The 22963-nt window shown below is 37.7% G+C and overlaps 1 protein-coding gene across 1 annotated transcript; it reads right to left on the bottom strand.

Annotated features, from left to right (window-relative positions):
• Positions 1 to 7784: 7784 nt before the first annotated feature.
• LOC131687405 (uncharacterized) lies at positions 7785 to 22287 on the bottom strand. The gene is made up of 4 exons (XM_058971487.1): positions 21939 to 22287; positions 21467 to 21887; positions 8340 to 8450; positions 7785 to 7862 (listed from the first exon to the last, which is right to left on the bottom strand). The coding sequence occupies exons 1-4, from the start codon at positions 22052 to 22054 to the stop codon at positions 7785 to 7787; spliced, it is 726 nt and encodes a 241-aa protein (XP_058827470.1). The 5' UTR covers positions 22055 to 22287.
• Between the last annotated feature and the right edge of the window lie 676 nt (positions 22288 to 22963).

Raw genomic sequence — 22963 nt, 5'->3', positions numbered from 1 at the left:
CCGGTTGTTAGCGACAATTGAAACAGATGACAAAGAGGTTCAATTAGACCGGCATAGCATTTTTTTAGAATAATAGTTGGTATACCATCTGGGCCTTCATTTTGCCAATCGCCAGTTGTACCATATTATTGTCGATATTGATAGAGACTCGTATGATTGAGGCACATTGAGAGCCGCGCGTGAAACCTGGGTCGGTGTCAATTTCTTGTTGGAGAAAACACTCGCGACCTTTTCAGAGAATAGTTGTCAAATCGCCTATAATCTAGAGCTCATACGTCCTCCATAGCTCATCGTTGAAACCGGATTCCTTTCTTTGCTCGTTTACATGCTTCCAGAATGTTTTAGGTTCAGACTTCAACTTACGTTGCACATTTTTCAAGTAATCGGCATGGCAACGCTTCAATGTCTTTTTATAAACTTGGTTAACATGGACGTAGTGTTGTCGCAGCACGTAGCCCCCAAATTTGGAGTACTTCTTCAGAGCGGCTCTTTTAGTCGCGTTTAACCGTCTCAGCTCGGCAGTGTGCCACGCTGGGTGCTTAGATGGAAGGCAACTTCTTTTGGGTACATAGCGATCGATAGCATAGCTCATAACATTGGAAAACTGCACTGCAACGTTGACATCATCATTGTCGAGAATTTCAGTCCAGTGGATATTCGACAGGAAGTCAATAATGCTATTATAGTCCGCTTTTCTAAAGTTATAGCTGACGGTGTCACAAGCATTGCAGTCATGCTTCATTCGAATCGCTTCAAGCACTATATGCAGGGGAGAGTGGTGTCTAACAATCTTTACCAGGGGGAACGGTGCTGCGGTAATTTTTGGCGCGTAGTCAGATTTGCTCGAAAAACAGAGATCAAGGATTCTGTTGTTCTCGTTCACCACATGATTCGTTTGGCGCAGCAGATTTAGACTGTAGCAGTCCAGCAAACTGGTGATGCCAGCATGAAAAGATGACAGTTCGAGATCAGCGAACATAAATCCGTCAGAAGCAGAAGGGCCATTTTAATCCGGAGAAATTTAAATCACCAACAATCAGGATCTCATCAACCGGGCTTGCTTGAGCGAAAATCCGTTCGTGTTCGTAAGATAAATATTACATGAGCGGTGTGAGTGATCACAGAATAAATCCACTTGCTTTCGTCATACTGGTCGTTCCGCTCCCATTCAATCGTGTGAACGCTATGACGCACAGTGGGTGAAAAAAGACGGTCAAAAGTCTTTCCTGAGTTTCACAGATGTTTTCATGCTATGATGTCTTCAGGAAAGTTTCCTAGGACTACATCCTACATCTTTTAGGATAAGCACCTTAATTTTTCTTAAGGTGCAACTGTCATTTAAAAACAATTTTTTTTAGCTCAGTAACATTTTTTTTTCGCGGAATCTTATAAATTAATTTATTTTGAACAACTTTGATGAACATATCCTCCATCTATATATTTTTCCTTACGTTGCACCTTAAAATCAGTTTTTTATTTTCCTCTTCTACAACTTAATTTTTTCTACATTGGTATGTTCTAGAAAGTTTTAGATATCGTCAAGACACATAACTTTTTTGAAGACTCCAATGATGTATGACATGTGTTTCGGGATATAAATCGATTTTTCTTTAAATTTTTCATTTTCATTACAAAATTTCTCAAAATTGTGAAACATTGTGAACCAAAACTCAGAATGATTAAATTCACCATGTTATGTAGTATATGTAAGCGAAGTATAGCTATCCGGACTTTTCGGGTTTTTTACTTTTCATGCATTTTTTACTGCATAATGTATGGATATTTCACAGTATCTATAGAATGCCCATTAGTAAATCAACACGTCTTAATACAGAATACTAAACTCAATGCAAAATATATCTCGCGTGTTTTTTGAGAAGGGCCAATAAGCATGCTGTTAAAATTCACTTTGAGAGAAAATTCCGGAAAAACCGTAACTTGCCTAGAATGGATGTTAACATTTTATGAAAGAGAAATGTTTTCGCTTTCGTCTGTTGGAGTACATTTTAATAGCCAATTAATGGTTTGACCAGAGTTTCCTCTCAAAGTGAATTTTGACAGTGTGCTTATTGGCCCTTCCTAAAAACACGTGTGATTTCTTCTATTATCAACAATTAACATGTAAAAACAATGAAAGTAAATGAAGCAATAATTATACATTCGAAGGACACTCAAATTGCTGTTAAGCAATCCAATAATTATTGATAGCATTAGTATTATGAATATTTTATTGTGAATTATTGAAAATAAAATAAAATACACGTCAAAGCAAATATCATTCTAAATCACTCTCAGAGCTTGAGTTTTGTGGATTCGTGAGTTACTGGATTGCTGACTCTTACAAAGAATGAGAGGGATAATGCCAAAATTTTATAATCTTTACAAGATTTTAGTGTTAGTCATTCAATATAAAATACTTCTAATGTATAATTAGTATAATTACACTTTCACTATTTTTTCATGTTGATTGTTGATAATAGAAGATATGTTTTACATTGAGTTTAGTATTCTGTATTATGACGTGTTGATTTACTAATGGGTAATCTAAAGATACTGTGAAGTATCCATAGATTATGCAGTATTAAAATGCATGAAAAGTAAAAAACCCGAAAAGTCCGGATTGCTATATTTCGATTACATATACTACATAAAATGGTGAATCTAATCATGCCGAGTTTTGGTTCACAAAGTTTCACAATTTTGAGAAATTTTGTAATGAAAATGACCATTTTACATTTCTTATAAAAGAAATGTATAGAATTCGCTCAAACTTTCAAGATTTTTTCAGAGGCCCGAAGGGCCGAGTCTTATATACCAATCGACTCAGCTCGACGATTTGGGACAATGTCTGTGTGTGTGTCTGTGTGTGTGTGTATGTAACGGACAAATTCTCATTCGTGTTTCTCAGCAATGGCTGAACCGATCTTATCCAAACCAATTTTAAAAGAAAGAACTAAAAAACAGTATGAACGCTATTAATTTGTTTTTGATTCTGATGTTTAGTTTTTAAGATATGAATGTTTGAATGCGTAAAAATGGCGTTTTTTGCAGTTTTTTTAAATTATCTGCCGGAATTGACAACATAGATTACCAATTTATATGTTTTTAGATAGCTTTAACGAATACCTTTCGAACAAGCTATAGATTGTTGAAATCGGACTATTATAAAAAGAGATATTTAACATTGAATGCGGACGAAAGATTTTTATCATTTCCCATTGCCAGAAATATGACCAAAAACATGTAATCTATTATTAACGCCAAAATGGCTTATTTTAGGTCAATTGTATCTTCGGAGAATTTAATGGAGGTAATATGCCCTTTCTTTTGGTATTGTGTTTTTGCTGATTAATCCCCCTATGAGTGAGATATTTTCACAAATTTTCTTGGAAGTGATTATATCGAAATGATGCCTTCAGCAAATTTGTAGCTCTTACTTTTGCGAATAACTTTACTGAAGACTTCAAATATCTATTTTGAATACTTTAAAAGTTATAGCTTGTTGTTTGTGGATTACTCTTCGTCGCCTATTTATTGTTCAATATAGTAATAATCCATTGAAATAAGCCAAACATTATTTCGATAAATCGAATTTTGTATTTCATTTTTCTATCTACAACCGCTAGAAATAATCACGAATACTTCCAAGTTGTCTGGAAGGAACTTGATAACTTATCAGTGCAAAAATGTTCTTTTGTGCGAACCTTCTGACTGCAATTTTTCTAACTTATGATCATCGGATCAAACTGAAACCTTTCGGAAAATGAAAAGCGAAATAAATAATTCCAAGCAACGGCGTATCCAAGAGAAGGTTTTGGGGTTTAACACCATTCAACCCCCCCCCCCCACCACACCAAAAAAAAAAATTGGATTGGAGTTGAAAATTTATTGATACAAACTGATTTAATTCAATATTACAATAACATTATCTGATCCGTAGATTGATAACCTGTTGTTGTAAACATCATGAGGACTTTTGATAAATTGTCGGAATGGGGTCCTGATATGTAACTGATCTATTGGTCTTGATTTGACAGTTGTCTAATAGCATCAATATCAAATTCCTGCCTGAAAACATTCCAATAGAAAATTCCAGAGTTCTGTAATCAATCATAATCCTCAGATTTATTTTCAAATTTTCAGCTTTTTCCCTACACAATATTACGAAAGCTTATTAAACAATTTTTCCTAATAAGTTTGTGAAAATTATAAACTATTTGAAATTTTTTAATAGTTTTATTTTTTATTCAACCGTGATTTTTTAATAAATAGTGACCATCGCTTCACAACGTAGTCTATTTTTCATGGCTTGCGGTGAGCACGATCTCTCGAATAGCTGAACTGAAAATTATGGAATAGAAATTAATTTTTAGTATTCTTTACAGACCCGCTGGTGCCCTAAGACGATTTCGCTAGATTTTTAGAGCACCGTGCACTAGACTGCCCAGAACAATGATGAATTTTTGAAAACTCAATCGGCCCACCCCTGAGTCGATTCCTAGTCCCACCAGGAGTACTTGTACCAAATTTGAAGCAAATCGGACAAGTCTAACTACCGGACCAACGTGCCTGAAGTTTATATTGGATTTTTCAACAATTTACATGAAGAAAACTTACTAGCTCGTATTTTCGCCGCTAGGGGGCACTGTATACATCGTATTATCACTGTAAGTGAAAATAAGAAAGATATTTTAATTATCTACAACTTAGTCGAAGACTGCTAGTAAATCCGGCTATGTTAAAAGAAGTTATTAAACTTTTAACGAAGTGATGTCTGAGTCAGTTTTGCATGGGGCCTAGCAGTGCATGGTTGTGTATCAGTACTCGAGTCCCGCGAACTATATATTTTTGTGAAATAATGGTTAGATTTAGCCGAATAGTATGTTTACAAGAATTATAGTAAATAATACGAGTTATGTTTTGGTTAGAAAATTTTAGTTCCACCTGTGACCGCATAGAGGGCGCCACTACTAACTTTTCATAGAAGAGAGATAGGGTATCAAGATGTTCAGAAGAAATACTGAAAAATAGGGGTCATTTTTTCCTGTCACCCTACTGTGCACCCAGTGCATTGACGCAAGTGACGGAAGGTTATCGAAAAGTTTCGTGAAAATGAAAATTCCAGTAATGATGATGATTTTCCCAAACGGTTCGTTTTCGTGAGGTTTTTATTTGTTCTTTTGCATTAGGATTAGCGATAATAATTCTAATCAAGAATACTACTGGGAAGTCACCTATAGAAAAAGTCGATGTCGAAGTAAAATTTGAAACTATGCACGCATGTACTTCAGAGATAGCGTGATATCAGGAGCTGCGATTGCATTTCAACGCTTTTTTTGTGAAAAGGGCGATACTTACAAATGTAAACATAGGGCGTTTTTCTTACATGAGAATGAGGGCTTTGAAACGCAACAAATTAACCTAAAAATTTGGATTCTACGATACTGCTTTCTTAAACTACAGCAAAAAGTACAACAGGCGAAACTGTATTTTTGTTTGTTTATTTAAAGTTTCGCCCTCCACGCTCCATGCAAACAAACAGGGCGATACTTTTTTTGCTAGCAGTTTAGAGGCGAAACTGTTATTTTCGTATTTTTTAGGATTATCAAACTGATACTAGCTGTAAATAGTAACAATGATCTCTATTGAAAAAACCCGGACGAAATCGGGGGTGTAAAATGGTAGTTATTGTAAAAAAACGTAAGGGCGATACTTCAATGCTGATAGATGGGACCGAAAAAGTAAACAATCGCCAAAGGGGCTATACTATCATTTTGTCAATTTCAATAGCAAAAATAATAATAATAATTTCAAATACTTTATGAAGTTTTGGGTTTCGATCACTGAATCATGCAATCTAGGATGCAAAAAAATACAATAGTTCTTAAATAGGAAATAAAACCAAGTCTGGAAATATACACTGTTGATTTTCTTTGAATGGTATCACTGCTAGTATCGCCCTTTTCAAGAAAAAGCGTTGATTTCTTAGTTCTCAGTCGCGTTGGAAATTTGAGTAAAATTAAATCGATTAAAAAAAATCGTTTTTTTTTGTTTCAGTACAATATATAACCCCTTTAGGAAAATTCAGTTTTCCCATCACAATATAGATATTTTATTAACAGAGCATTAACAATAATTCGTTGGTATGTCTATTTTATGGGCGATTTTTTCGCATTCGCATTGATTTGGTTTGAGATTTCTAGAACTGATGTTGTCCTATGCTGATTTGAGCGATTCTCTGAGTCCTGCCACTATCCCATGTAGTATGTGTTATCAAAAACATCGCGAAGCATCAAGTTCTAAATGCTCTCAACCGATATAATATCCGAAGAGTGATAAGAGTTATAAGAAATGTCTCATCACACTGTTAGGTGGATTAAATACGTTTTTTAGAGAAAAATCGATTTATATCCCGAAACACATGTCATACATCATTGGAGTCTTCAGAAAAGTTATGTGTCTTGACGATATCTAAAACTTTCTAGAACATACCAATGTAGAAAAAATTAAGTTGTAGAAGAGAAAGATATAAAACTGATTTTAAGGTGCAACGTACATATCTCTTAAGGAAAAATATACAGATGGCGGATATGTTCATCAAAGTTGTTCAAAATAAATTACTCTATAAGATTCCGCGCAAAAAAAAAAATTTGTCGTCGAACTAAAAAACATTTGTTTTTAAATGACAGATGCACCTTAAGAAAAATTAGGGTGTTTATCCTAAAAGATGTAGGATGTAGTCCTAGGAAACTGTCCTGAAGACATCAAAGCATGAAAACATCTGTGAAACTCAGGAAAGACTTTTGACCGTCTTTTTTGACTTTCGCCCCACTGTGTGACATCGACCCGTTGTGCTTCTGGATTGTTTACATATTTTTGGTTGCCAACACTAGCAAACCATGTGTTCTGTCACACCTATATATACCTCATTGCGTTCCAATGACTCAGTATGTGAATCAATCAATGTCAAATCGCGAGTGTGGTCCGGTGGAAGATAAACCACGCAAAGAAAAAGTGCGTAGCCAGCCAGTTTGATTCGCACCCACACCTGCTCGACACAGACCCCAAAGTATCCTCATTCAGTTGCGCTTTCAATCGACGATGGATAGCCACAAGTACCCCGCCGCCGGTAGCATGGAGACTGTTGCGTGAGCTGCGATTAAGCATTTATTCGATGAAATTCTCGTTTCTGACCCTAAGATGAAATCAACACAAATTAATGCGTTTGAGGAAAGTTAGTCTGGGAATCTTCAAAGAGTAAACCGAAGTAACCGATGCTTAGATACATATCGCCCGTTTAAATACACAGATGAACAGTAACTTTGCTAAAGAAACTTCAAGTTAACTGCTATATAAAATTGGATATACCACAATAAGAACATATACCTGACACATAGGAACATTTAATGACATTTTGACGTCAAATAATATATTTTAGTTACGCATCTTCTGCCATCGGAAACCCAATTGTCGACCAGAGATGCCACACGACGACATTTCCCGTGTTCGCGGACATAATGCATTTTAAAAGGGTTCAACTCTTCAACGGATACATGATTTAAAACAAGTCGCGCAGTCAAAGAACCGCAAGTGTATCGTGATACCGAGCTCCACGATGCTACTGGACGCATATAATCATTGAGAATATTTTCGTAGTTTTATTAAGGATCGTTTCTCCAGTGTAGTAACTCTTCGAAAGACAATCTCACAATATAAGGTATAATATATAATATAAGGCAGCTCTCCCGAATTCACCCTAATAAAAAAAACTAAAAGTTTCTAAATTAAGAAAGGCTAAATTGAAAACTCAAACTATCAGAACCAGTGATCGGCGGTTTAAGACTTAGTTTGGCCTTCATGATCTGTTAGTGTAAAAAGCAAAATACTGTTTGCACTACATGTAGGATCCTTTGTACCTAAACGATCACAACGTTTAAAATGTTTTCAAACAGGTACGGTAATGTTAAATTGAAAAACCTGATTTAATGCACCTAGTGGTGAAATTGTACCTTTCTCATTTGTCTAAAGTACGCATCCATGGCTGGTTATGTTCAATATAATAGTGGAAATGTATATTACATATTCGGTACGATTTGCACATACATATGCATATGGATCGACAGCCACGAACTTGAGATTCTATGTGTCGACGCTGAAACACTTGAAATCAGCAGTGGATCTATAAGGAGGGTCCGAGAGGTCCGTAAAATATTTAATTAGCTAAATTAGCATTAGCTCAATGTTGTCTTTCGGTAAAATTATTTGATCATGCGGGCGGGGGGGGGTTGGTGTAAATAACCCACAAAGAAACCACCCCCAGTCTGTTTTGGTATGCATACTAGGTGTTGCTGATTGGGATGAGACAGGGGTGAGTCTGAAGACGGTGCATGAGGTGGTCGTTTGAGGAGGATCTGTTGAGGGGCTTTGAGCGGAGGTGACTTGATGGGGAACTTGAGGGGGAGGAGTTTAGGGCAGGGTCGTGTGTAATCTGTGGGGAGGGGGTTTACGGAAGAGGGTTTTTGAAATGTGGGGGGAATGGCAAATCAAAGTATTTTTGCGCCCATTTTAATAAATTTTGCATCTTTTTTTATATCATGGTGGTACAGTTTATATGGAAATTTGCAGTGCGGCCGCACTTTTCAATCCGTAACTCCGGAACCAGAAGTCTAATCAATAAAAAATCAATAGCAGCCAATTATGCAAATGAAGCTAGAATGAAACATTGAGGCATCAGATTGAAATCAACATTTGATGAATTATTCATTATATTTCTAGCGATATATTGATGATCTTGCTTAGTTGTGTTGTAGTAAGAGACCACGAAAGACAGAAAGATGCCCTATACACCCATTTGGCATCACATTTGCGGTGAGGCACCCTCTGGTACCATATGACGAATTTTGCGCCAACTCGAACAAATGTTGGCAGCACCCTCTCAGATTCTAATAAAACTTTCTGTACATGAGAACTTTGTCACAAAAAGCCACTTTGCATACTTTGTTTTTCCAAAAATGATGTAGAATGTGTTTTGAAAAGGGCCAAACTTTTGTAACCAATTTTTTTGAAATGGTTATAGTCTAAAAATGACAAATCCTACAAAAAACTGTTGTAGGAGTGATTTTCACAAAATTAATCAAATTTTTGAATAAAAATATTGAATAAATTCTTCATTGACTCTTACACTGGAAAAAATCGATTTTAAAAATTTAAAGTTGATTTACAAAAAAAACCATTTTTGATTTGGATGAAATTTTGTTCCAAGATATGTTCCCTGCCTACCATCAAAATTTCAAGTTGGGTACTTTCAAGGAAAAAAATTATTTGAAAAAACTATTTCTTGTCCAAACTGATTTTTTTCTTCTGTGTATTTTTATCGAAAACTAAACCAATGAAAGTCATAATCATCTCAGAATCCAATAAAACTCAGTTTGTGAGAAGATATTGTCTAATTTAGCAATTAAGTATATTTTTATTAAGGGGTTACAAACCTTTCATTTTTCATAAAATCGATTTTTTATTGCTTTATCTGAAAGTACAACTCTTCGAGAATGTTTTCCCAAATTTTTATAGAGATCCGAGAAATAGATCGAAAGTTACAGCGCTTCCAAGCGTGCTTCGTCTACCAAGAGCAGTGGTAATTCGAAATTCTAAACTCGATTATCTCGAAATGTCGTTTTACTTAAAATGGTTTATTAATTTTTTTTTTTGCGAAAATCACTCCTACAACATTTTTTGCAGGATTTGTCATTTTTAGACTAAAACCATGTGAACAAAATAGTTAAAAAAGTTTGGCCCTTTTCAAAAGACAGTCTAGATCATTTTTGGAAAAACAAAGTATGCAGAGTGGCTCTTAGTGACAAAGTCTTCATGTACAGAAAGTTGCATTAAAATCTGAGAGGGTGCTGCCAACTCTGAAAATAAATCTGTTTATATAAGTAAGAGTTGTTCTGAAATATGTTGGAATAGGTTTAAGGGTTCCAAATCATAGATATTTAGAAATTTTTGAAAAGAATTTTATGACGGCCATCAATGAAAACCAGTAATAATAGTTTTTAGTAATTGAAATGATTCTTTCCGTACCATATCGGTAGGTTTGTACTAAAATAAATTGGAGTAATGTTAAACGTCATTTTATTATTTATATATTGTACGAAGATATTATCTTTGGATGCAAATTTATTGTCCCCTAACGCAAAAATCATGTTTTTTTTCAATTTTTCACGTAAACAAAGCGCTATCTATGAAATCTTTTCGGAAGCTATTAGTACTCATCAATATCTTTCTAAAAATGTGCTATTTGTATATAACAAGCTTTAAAAACGTTTTCTCACGGGGGTATACTGGAGTGTTGTCCCCTAATGCTTTTCATTACAGTACGATAAATCCTTCTGCATAGTTACTTTTAAGAGCCTACAGAACAGGATATAGACATAAAAGGATATTACCAACCATTTTCAGCAATTGCGCAGCCATGGAGTTGTATGAGCGGCTTAAGGGGCCTGGGAGAGGAGGGAAGAGTATGCCGTTAAGGGAGAGGCCTACCTTATATTTAATATCGAAAAATAATCGAGTTTTTTTATTACATCTATCAATAGATAACTATCTAAGGATATAACACAACAAGTTTAGAACAGAGTTCGAAGATATTCCAAAGATATAGAACGGAATGCATTAGAACTCCAAACAAGTATGAGGGCGCACGGACGAATGTCATAGTGAATGACACTCGTCCTCCTTCAATATTCTTTCGAATTGAACGTCGTAGTTTAACGCAGCTTTTTAATGTTTTTACAGCACGTTAAAATCAAAATTTTAGCCTGAGGATACCCAATTTTCAGAAACCGCAAATTCACGAATTTCTCCAGTTTTCTAAAACCGCAATTGTGTGCAATTTTGCAATGAAAAAGTACTGCAATATATCAATATTTTCTAAAAGCTGGGTCTTTCCATTCTTTTTCAAAAATCGCAAAAACGACTACATTCTGTTTAATTTCACGTAATCACGACTATTAAATGTCGCTTTGCAGATCTATGAGTAAAAACGGTTACACATTCGCCAAAGGTTGAACTGGAAGGGCAATATTCTCTTTCGAAATGTTTACTTCAACCGTATTACTGGTATTTCACGACAACATTATATAATAATTGCTTGACTAAGTATAATCGTTTGACAGCCTTACCTTTGCTGGGTTGTTTATTTGTAACGCATCAAGAAAATAAATATCTGTGAACTACCCTAATGACGTTTTTCTGATCTGCCCTAATCACCAGTCAATTTTATTTTCAAGATTTTTGTGTCAAAACATAAAGTCAGCGCTCCAAAATTACTTGAAAAAATCTTATTTGTTCCACAAGGATAATTTTTTTCGAGTCACCCTAATAAACAATTAATTTTATTTCATATATTTTCCGATTAAAATAATTTATTCAACTTACCAAAACTACTTGAAGCGATCTTATGCTATTAGAAAGTGGCGATCCCACAATCTCTTCTATACCGGGCCACACTGTGGTGTGCTGTGTGTCCTCTTTTCAATTTATATTAATTTGATTTCAAAATATCATTTGTCAAATACATATGAAGGTGAAACTAGAAATACAACTGGTTTGGCATTTTAAATCTTTATTTTGAGTTATTTACAGGTTTAGAAGTAATATACATCACTTTGTTTAAGCTTCAACAAACACTTCAGTTGCGTTAGGGGACAACACTTCATGTGCCACCGTTTGTGTTCATTTTGGTGATGTTCCCTAACGCAACGTTTGCATCGGTCGTGAAAAAAATTCCCTGCAAACTCAAAAATCTAAGCATACAGTATTGTTCTGTGAATATCGATGATCGAATTCATAGAACAAATGCAAGCTCTAATAATTTGAGATTGAGCAGGTATTTTGAAGTGGAGGTTGTAAAACCAATATTTTGCACTGTTGTCCCCTAACGCGACATTTTCACCTCTCAGAATGAGAGGACAACCTGAAAAACGACGAACCCATAACATTAACGTTGTGTTAGGACTTTTAAAGCATTCAATTAAGTTTCTTAAGCGTACATCGTTGTCCCCTAACACTGGAATGTGTCAGTAGTATGGATTAGAATGTCAATGAAAAGCCAAGAGAGCGTACGTTCTTTTGTTCCAGCAGACACTCTCATAATCATGAAAATGTCTACAATTATGCACCCCCTTGGTGAACTTTCTCATTTTTTCTGAACATGGGGTTTTGCGATAGACAACTTGAGTTGAACCCCCCAATAGCTGAAAGTTGTCCGATTATGCACACAAAAAATATTGTTTTGAATTTTAAATTATTAAGCCGATGTGTTTTTTCTATACACCACAATCGTCATACTTTTATCTGTGATAGTAATCATATACTGACAACAGGGATGAATAAAGACTAAATGAACATAAAATAACAATTTTGAAACATTTTATTTTATTTTTTCATGTTTTGAAATTGCATTTACTGATAGAGAATAATCGAAATATTCGTAATTCTGTATTTAAAAATGTCTTATCACATATTATATATCCCCATAGATAACCAGATTTTATATCGTCTTACTTCTAGAGGGGGGAGGGGTGGTTTAAAGATTTCAGCTTAAAAAAGTCAGGTTTTCTGCAATTTTTTTAGAAAGTTGGGTGAAGCGAATTGATCGAAACTTTCATCATTTCAATAACATCCTGTAATTTTTTCATGCAAATACATCTACAAGTCAGCAGTGTCCAAAAAAGTCGATTTTGACATATTTTTAAGATTACATCAAAACTCGACGTTTCATGCATTTTAAATACATTTGGAATCAAAAATACGAATTCGATTTCTAAAATTTCATGTCGTCCCCTTTTGAAAAATATTTCTGCTCCGACTTACATGGGAATTCTATATATGTGACCGGACGATTCAGCCTATATTTCTGAAGCTATATAACCGATCCGTACGAAACTTTATGGCAATCTATGGGGATTTTATCCCTTTCATTTGAGACTAATTTTGTGAAAATCGGTCTAAATATCTCCGAAAAACTGATGTGAGTTTGGCACTTTTGAAAGATGATCCTCTTTCCCGGACTACCGGAGCCTTTTAATGCTGTCAATGTGAGCAATGAGATTTCGAAAGGGTGGAAGAAGAGGGTTCATCGAAGGTGCAATCAAACGCATTTTATACCTTCCATTTGATACTTGGTTTGTGAAAATCAGTTCAGTCATCAGCTAATAACCGATATGACTTGAATCCAGGAATATATCCGAAGCCGGATATCCGAAATTATTGATGGTGGACAATTACTTCAAAGAATCTTTAATCAATTTAATCAATCAGTGATCTAGATCTGAAAATCGAAATAATGTGATGTCCATTTAAGTAGATTTTGAACCTCTGAGGTATTACGATTGTAACGGTTTATATGGGAAATTCCTGGGTGACTTAATAAAATTCAATATCAGTCAATGAGAGCGTCATATCTTTCATTTGAAATGAAGACAGTCAAAAATTCGCTGAGAGATAGATGTGACATTAATTTGGAGCTTGGCAAGTTCCTCTGGCATCAAGAACTATCATGTGTGGCTAGTGAGGTTAAAAATACTTCGATTGGTCATAAATGATTAGACCCACAAATCCAAGTAATGTTGCACACATTTCAATATGTATTACATAATTTTGACATTATGGTGGTACCAGTTTATATGGGAATTTGCAGTGTAACCGCATTCTTCAACCCGTAACTTCGGAAGCGAAAGTCAGATCAATTAAGAATTCAATAGTAGCCGATGGGAAGGTTGTACCTTTCATTTGAGACAAATCTCTCTTAACCCAGCCCCGAAGTAAGCTGATGGTATGTATGGGGTAATATTGCGGAATGCCAGAAATTAAGCAATCAAATGAAAATTCAATTACTTCAGAGGGCCTTATGAAATGTGCTGATTGTCTTTTCAATAAGACTGTCTATTATTCGGTACTTGCCATTTTATTTCAGTCTCAATACCCAGGTATTTTAACAACGACGCTTTATTCAAAAATCAATTTTCGTAATTCTTTGGGTGATTGGCCAAATTAAATGTCCCGGCATTGACGAGATACACAAAAGAAGGATTCTCTTACTTTGGAGCGAATTCCAGCTAAACAAAACGGGGGCACTCTCTCCCGTTCTGTTTGACAGGTTGTGTTAGTTAGCTGAATTCTTTGTCGGGCAATACGAAAACAGGTCTCGAGAGGGACTAGATATTTACGCAATGAGAAGCCCTGGATAAATTCAGAGAATACAATTTGCGAACTCACCTTCTCTTTGTATTTGAATTTTGTATTTATTTATATTTGAATTTAAACAATTTCAGTCCAACTGATACTGAGTCTTAATGAACTGTAACTAAACTATACATAATTAACCTAAAGTGGCAACAAACGGTTTCGAAACTGTGCAGAACTAATGATAGATACGAAGGGAGCTTGCGAGGCGTGCCTACTGTCTTTTAAGGTGTGTAGTCCTAATAATCGACGGTACGGTCTTCTTATGGTGGCAGGTTCAACGGATCATTCCAAGACAGTTGACGTAACGCATATCGTATGAATCTGCGCTAGAAGTCTTCAATTCTTTGGCTCCAAGTTGCATGGTAGGGGCACAAGACGACGTTCGCGAATTCCACCTGTGAGCGCACCAGTGAAAAAATTAACGCTTTGAAACATAAAGGATCCCGGATCTCTGATTCTTACGACGCTGGATGGATCAAAATCAAGCGTCAAAATAGAGAGACATCCGACGCTTTCGTGATGTCGTGATGTAATCCAGCAGGACGATGCACTCTCTAATCTCTGGCACAACATAGTACCATAAGGTGCGATACGGAAATGTGATGGGCAAAGCAACGGAAAAATGATCGCAAAATCTCACATGGTTCATGGTTCCATGGATGACATGCTACAGAAATCCGACTGACTATAAACTCTAGCAAGACAAAGTACATGAAAACTGGTAGAAAGTGATACAGTTCGAACGGTTTTGTATTCGAAGTGGAAATCGATGCGATACGGAACGAGGTTGTCAACGCATTCATATCTATTAGAAAACTAGCGACATGCGATAGCGATGTTAGCCGCGAGGTAAAAAAGCGTGTTGTGACTGCGAATAGGACTTCATTGTTTCTATGGTTCTTAATCGGATAAACTGCGGTAGTCTACTAGATACAACCACGTCGATAGCGCAAGGCTAAAAAATACGACAGACTACAGTGAGCTGTACATATAGTGCGTATGCCCAAAGAGAGATCAGTTAAAGCTAAAGCTCAGCAAAGAAATTGGAAGAAGACTCAGCGGTAGACGATGCACTGACTTGTTGCGTGCATTTGTGCAAGATGCTCGGGTGGGGGCGGCCCAAGATCTTGAAAGTCCGTAACCTGGAAATCTAGGACATAGTGGGTCATGACGATAATGATTCATCAATCATGTTTGTTACATCAAACTTTTTCTAAGCATATATATCTGTGCCGTCAAACTAGAACTTTCAGCTTGAACAAAAAGCTACTACTAAACGCTTAGCATAATGAACTTACTATTTTAGTTTGACTTTCATAAAACAACCAAATACCTATTAGGATTACGATAATTAGTAGAAGTCACCCAAAGTACAGAAGCACGAGTATTGAATACAAAAATATGGAATATGAATGAATGAGACGATTTTAGCCGCTAATCAATTGTGCCAATAGCGTTTGTCGGTATCAGCATCAGTTGTTTATCTCAGAGTAATTGTTTGGGATGGGTTTAACACATGGGTCAACGATGAAGTCAGCTTTGGAACGAGATTATGCATCGTCATCATATAGGATATATACCGGTAAATACATCCTCGCAGTAGAACCCATATCTTCCGGCTGTTTCACACGCTCACCGATCACCGCAATGTAAATTAATCACCATAATAAAGCGCATAATATGCATGTTTAACAACGTTTTAAATATCCCCCAACCCAAAACGGCATTCTCAACGAGAAGATGAGCAAGATTTGAACACATTGTTAACCTGACCGCGGCGAATCTTGTACGCTTATGAATATTTTATCCGCGCGCCATACTTTGATTATAAATAAGCCCCGAAAAAAAGTTCATGGTCAATTGGGACTGCATCAACCCATAGAACGCAACATCAGCTGAAAATGCTAATGTGTTCACAGACCCAGACGGCGAGTCCTACTAACGATACATGTAATTTTAAAACTGCGATCGCTCGCGGCTTCGTTGCTTGAAGGAAGTATAGTGAAAATGTGGCATAACTCTTCGCGCTGTCGTTTACTCGGTTTTATTGCTTACAACCATAAAATCTGATAAAGCAAAATACTTGATAAAATCTGATTACAGACACAATAACGATTCTGAAGCATGAAATTTGATGTGGCGCAGTGGCATGTTAATGATTTCCGACAAGTTAGAAAGTCCGACCGTATAATAATCTCTTCACGACGCATACCACACAGATTTAGTACCTTCAGGCAAACAACTTCCACTTTTCATCCAGTTAAGCACGTTGGCATATTGGGAACAAAGTAGCCATTAGACAGGAGCAAAAACTCTGTTATCAGCGTAACCACTATGGGCTTATTTTAAACATGATCGATTCAATAATGATATTTTGTGATTGCATAATTTACCAAAACATCCAGTAGGAACAAACCTGTGGAATTTGACCACCCCGATCAAGCACATAGATTTTTGAAGTCAGTTGCTGCACTAAAAACGATTTTAATCCACCTAACCGTGTGATGAGTCATTTCACATAGCTCTTATCACTCTCTTCGAATATGATATCGATTGAGAACATTGATGTTTCACAATGATTTTGATAACACATACTAAACGGTACAGTGGCAGGACTCAGAGAAATGCTCAAATCAACATAAGACAATATCAGTACCAAAAATCTCAAAGGCCAAACCAAATTAATGGCAAGCCGAGAAAAATGCCTATAATATAGACGGACAAACGAATTAATACTAATGCTTTGATAATAAACATATCTAAGTTCTTCAATCAATACTATGTCATCGCTGTTGTGCTTCTTATGACAAACGCCATTTTGGGGTAAACTAAGTTAGATATGCCGCATTGCTCGCCTGTAAGATCTCTACAAGATGGCGTCTTCAGAATTTTCAAATTCTGCTTGGTCACTGAAATATAGCGAGAAACGTAATGGGAAATTGTGAGTTTTTGCTTAAAATCACCATATCCTGGGATTGGTAAAAATATATTAGGAACACAGTGGCATAAACATTTTCAAAATAAAATTACATGTATTGCAAGAAAAATGCAGTTTTACTTTTAAACTGGAAATATTACCTGTTTGGCAACACTGTAACCAAAAATTGCTATTTTTCAAATTCCTTGACCAATTTCTTTGAAAATACATTCCACCGATTGTTTCTAGACTAAATAAAGTCAATGATATGAATAAAAGTTAATAATTAATGCTTTATTTGCATAGGAAATTTATCGTGCATAATTATGACACGTCATACGAATGATGTCATCAATACACACTTATGACACGTGTGAGCGCGACTTTTGTTTACATTTTTAGCAAAAACTCTCAATATAGTCAACCGATATTCGTAATATTTGAGAGATTAATACAGAATAGATAGAAGCATCAGCTGTCTTCTCTAAATTGTTTCTACCATTTATAAAATTCAAGATATTTAATCTACAACTATAAAAATCGTTTTTTCTCGAAATGTGCTAAATGGCGTTTGTTATAAAATAGCACAACAGTGACGATATATCGTCGCTGATGTGCTATCTTGTGACAAGCGGCTATAAGCGCATTTCGAGAAAAACGATTTTTAAAGTTTGAGATTGAATATCTTGAAACTTATAAACGGTATAAACAATTCAAAGAATGCTTCTATCTATTCTGTGTTAATCTCTCATATTACGAAGATCGATTGACTATGTTGCGAGTTTTTATTTAAAATTTAAACAAAAGTCGCACTCACACGTGTCATAGGTGTGTATTGATGACAAAATTTGTATGGCGTGTCATAATCGTGCATGGAAAATTTCCCATAGAAGAAAAATCATCAATTTTTAAGTTTTATTCATATCTTTGGCTTCATTTGGTCTATAAACAATCGGTGAAATGCATTTTGAAGGAAATATTTCAGGGAATCTAGAAAAAAGAGTTATGTTTGGTTGCAGTGTTGCCAAATATGCTATATTTCCAGTTTAAAACTTAAGCTGCATTTTTCACAATTCATGTATTTTTATATTGAAAATGATTATGCCATTGTGTTCCTAAGGTAGTTGTACACATCAAACCATCTTATACATCAGGATAACTTGAGCCAGTCCCCAGATACAGTCATTTGAAGCAAAAAGTTAAAAAAAATTCAGCACGTTTCTCGCTATATCTCAGTAACCAAGCAAAATGTCAAAATTCTAAAAACGCGTTATGTAGAGATTTTTTGACGTAGGACTACGTCTTTGTTTTCGATATAGGGGTGCACGTTGCAAATTCTACGAAAATGGTATGTAACGAAAAGTGGTCCAATTTGTTTATTTGTTTATTTGTTTATTTGTTGTACCGTCACCAACAGACCCCTTGGCCCCAATGGTGGTTACTTAAACTAATTACATTTCAGAATACGAATAATTTTAGTTTTTATCGAATTCCTTGTCAGGTTGAAGTCGAACGCCGTCGCCACACTGTTAAACACACGCTGGAGTCCGGTAACAGCGCCCTGGCGCCCATAGTTAGTTCTCCTGAATGGGACTCGCAGAAGAGAGTTATTGCGCAGAGCTCGAACGCGAGCTTGAAGATCGAGGCGTCCGAGGATTGTAGGGCAATCCACCCTGGCAGACAGTAAGTCCGAGACGAACAGGGCTCGAGAGCAGTCCCTCCGGATGCTTAGAGTATCGAGCTGTATTAACTGACAACGGTTTTCGTAGCTCGGCAGCTGAAATCTGTTTTGCCAAGGAAGATGTCGGAGTGCAAAGCGTATGAACCGGCGTTGGACGGCCTCGATTCTGTCGACACCGTTCTGGTAGTAAGGGTTCCAAACAGCTGAACAATATTCCAGTGTTGAGCGAACCAGCGCACAATAGAGAGATTTTAAACAGTATACGTCCTTAAAGTTTTTCGCTATTCGGAAGATGAACCCAAGCTGTCTTGAAGCCTTATCCACAATGGATGATGTATGTGGTTTGAACGTTAGTGCCGAATCCATGATGACTCCGAGATCCTTGACGTTAGAGTGTCTTGGAATACTCGAGTCGAAGAGATGGTAGTTAAACTGAATCGAATGGCGTTTCCGCGTGAACGTATCGATTGAGCATTTGCTCGGGTTTAAAACCATTCTGTTTAGATCACACCACGTACTAAAGCTGTCCAATTCCCTCTGAAGAAGCTCGACATCGGTTTTATCCCGTATTTGTTGAAAAATTTTCATGTCGTCGGCAAAAGAAAGGCGGGGTCCTTGTAATTTGATGTTGACGTCATTAAAGTAGAGGAGGAATATCACTGGACCGAGATGGCTTCCTTGTGGGATACCGGATGTAGCGAAGAATGGTGTAGATAGACAGTCCTTAATGCTGATTTGGAGCTGCCTTCCTTCGAGGTAGGAACGAAACCAGCGCAGAAGTTGTCCATGAATACCGAGTTTGTCCAGCTTCGCTATTGCGATATCATGATTGATTTTGTCGAAGGCCGCAGATAGATCCATGTAAATAGCATCGGTTTGCAATCCGTCAGCGAATCCATCCATTGCATATGTTGTGAACGAGAGCAGGTTAGTCGTTGTCGATCGTTTAGGCATAAATCCGTGTTGATCGTCTGCAATGTAGTGTTTGCAGTGAAAGAAAAGAGGGTCTAAGACAACCAGCTCGAATAGTTTTGATACTGCACTTAAACACGAGATTCCTCGATAATTGTCAATGTTCGATTTGTTTCCTTTTTTGTGAACTGGAAACATGTGCGCTGCTTTCCAGCAGGAAGGGAATGTTCCAGTATTGAGTGATAGCACAAAGACTCGCCGAAGTGGTTCAAGAAGCCCGCTGATGCACTTTTTGACAAAAATCGAAGGAACGCCATCTGGACCCGGGGAACTAGATGCTTTCAGCTTGGAATTTGCTGCAAGAATGGCAGCATTATCGACACAAATTCGGTTGATGGTTCGTCCTAGAGAAGGAGTTAGATTTGAAGCGGCAGCGACTTGTTGTGGGGAAAGGTTCTCGTCGGAAAAAACGCTTGAAAATTTGTCGGAAAACAATTGGCAAATTTCCTTAGTGTCGGTGCCTAAAACTCCATTTAATGACATACAAGATGGTAACCCGGATTCTTTTCGCTGCTCGTTCACATATTTCCAAAACGACTTGGGCTTGGATTTCAGTTGACGTTCGACGTTTCGCTGATATCTAAAAAAGGCACGTCTGCTTTGCTGTTTGTATTCGTGGTTGAGTTGAAAGTAGTGGTTTCGTAATGCAAGTGTCTTATGCTTCGAGAACTTTTTAAATGCGGCTCGTTTGGCAGTTTTTAATCGTCTAAGCACTGTTGATTGCCAGGGAGGGTGTTGATTTGTACTGACTGTTCGTTTTGGCACATGACGGTCGATTAGGTAGTTAAGAATATTAGAAAACGTCATCGCTGCTTCGTTCGCGTCATCATTGTTAAGATTTTCGTCCCAATTTATATCCAACAGCGTGCTAACGATGCTGTCGTAGTCAGCGTTTTTAAAATCGTAGACGATAGAGCTTGAGACGTCTTCAAAACTCACTCCTAGGTTACCAGCGAGTACAAGATGTAGTGGGGGATGATGGCGCACATGCTGGACTAAAGGTGTCGGTGCGGCGCAGCAGTACGGAGCGTAGTCCCGGGCACTTACAAAGCAGAGGTCCAATGTACGTCCGTTCTCGTTGATGATATTATTAATTTGCCGAAGAGTTGCGCTACTGTAGTTGTCCAAGATACAACTGGCATTGTTGATAAGCACAGATTTTTCGATATCCAATCGTAGAAATCCGTTACTTGCTGGGCACCAGGTCAAGCCAGGTAAGTTAAAGTCGCCCAGTATAACAATATCATCAGATGGGGCAGCGATCGAGGTGATGAAAGAAACGGAGGAAAGATGTACATCGATCAGGCTGTAATCACGAATTCGGTCAGGTGGAAAATACACGACACACAGGAAGAGATTGCGATCGGCAAGTTTCACTGATATCCACACTTGCTCGGAGCTCTCCCACCGCTCATCGTTGATCACTCGGGCTTTTATACCATGGCGAACGGCGATGAGTACACCACCACCTGATGTCTTGCGGCTGTTGAGGGCATTGCGATCACAGCGGAAGACATCAAATGTTGAACCAAACACCTGGGAGACAGAGTACGGTTGTTGAGCCACGTCTCGGTTAAGGCGATGACGTCATAACAGCAGCCCGTGGTCGCGAGCAAATAGCTGTCCGTTGATGAATTTAAGCCACCAACATTCTGGTAGTAAATCTCGATGTTATTGGATGACGGATCAGGTTCTGCAGAGGGCGAATCAACTGCATCGCGCTCCAGAATGCAGCGATCATCATCGGCGACAGAAATAGTTGACATCTCGTCACAAGATGTTAGAGCAAAAGGCAAATTACTGGAAGCGAAGAATACATCAGCGCTTGAAGTGTTCGGATCAGATGTATACTTGCCATTTGTGGCGGGTTGGAAGACCCTTTCACCCATCCCACACACAGGACCGGGACGACTGATGATCGCTGGCTGCAATTGCTCGACTGTGGCGGGGGGCTCGAGGGCTTCCATAGTGCCAACTGCGGTGCGTCCCAGTATGCGTTGAACCCCGATGGAGCGATGCGGAGAGCAGGAACGGGACGGTAGTAGCTTACGGCGAGTGTTGGACGATGAACTAGAAGCGTGAATCGGTTTAACCGTTGTATCGTTACAATTTGTATAATACTTGCCGAGAAAGGCGGCTTGGAAGACCCCTTCTCCACCCACACATACAGGACCGGGACGACTGCTGAACGCTGGCTGCAAGGGCTCGACTGTAGCGGGGGGATCGAGGGCTTCCATTGTACCAACTGCATTGCGTCCCAGTATGCGATCAGCGTCGACACTCCTTCACAATGGCGGTGTAGCTTGGTATAGTGGCATTGCCAATCGTTGCGGAGTCCTCTGTAGGGTTGATGGGCCGGGTTGACTTAGCGGAATACATGCGACTTCCGAAGGCGTAGGAAAATCAGTCGGTGGGCACCAAATGTTCTGGGTACGGCTATCCTCAAATTCCCTGAACAATATGCCTTGCGGCCATGTGTCAGAGTTAAGAGCTGCTTCACGGTACTTTGGGTGAACTCCAACTTTGAAAGATATGAAGTTCAGAGTACTGACGTCTATGCCTTTTAAACGTATATAATTCAGCCATCTCACGATAAATTTTCAATTTTTTTGTGCATATCGCCCCGAAATACTTCTAAGAATAGATTCCAATAGATAAACTCAAATATTTTTGATATCATGGCATTAAACATTTAAATAATGAACAACCTAGTCAAAATATCGCGCATTTAAACACAGAAGATAGCGCTTCCCTAGTCCAGCACGACAGATTTGTGTACCTATCGCGCAACGCTTCTATGAATGACGTCATCATCGACTATTTAAACGGACGGATTTCGCCGCACACGCTCAGTTGCCGCTTGAACAGCAAGCGGAGCAGATCACTGTGCTGTGTGTTTTCACAGCCAGTGTAGCTGAGTTAGAAGTTCGTTACACTGGCTGTGGAGGTATGCTACCCAGTGCTGTCCAACACGCGACTGAGCTAATCGAATACTATGGTTTATTTGTGTTGTGCTCGTATCCAGCACACTTTTATGTATAATTATTCGTACACAAAATCGTTTGTACATGCGAGCTTCATTTGCAAACACGGTTAACATAGTGTCGTTGTATTAGTTGTCTCTTTCGCTCTACCCATCATCATCA

The sequence above is a fragment of the Topomyia yanbarensis genome, chromosome 3 (assembly GCF_030247195.1).
Source record: "Topomyia yanbarensis strain Yona2022 chromosome 3, ASM3024719v1, whole genome shotgun sequence".
Classification (NCBI taxonomy): domain Eukaryota; kingdom Metazoa; phylum Arthropoda; class Insecta; order Diptera; family Culicidae; genus Topomyia; species Topomyia yanbarensis.
This window is presented reverse-complemented; position numbering and strand designations above follow the sequence as displayed.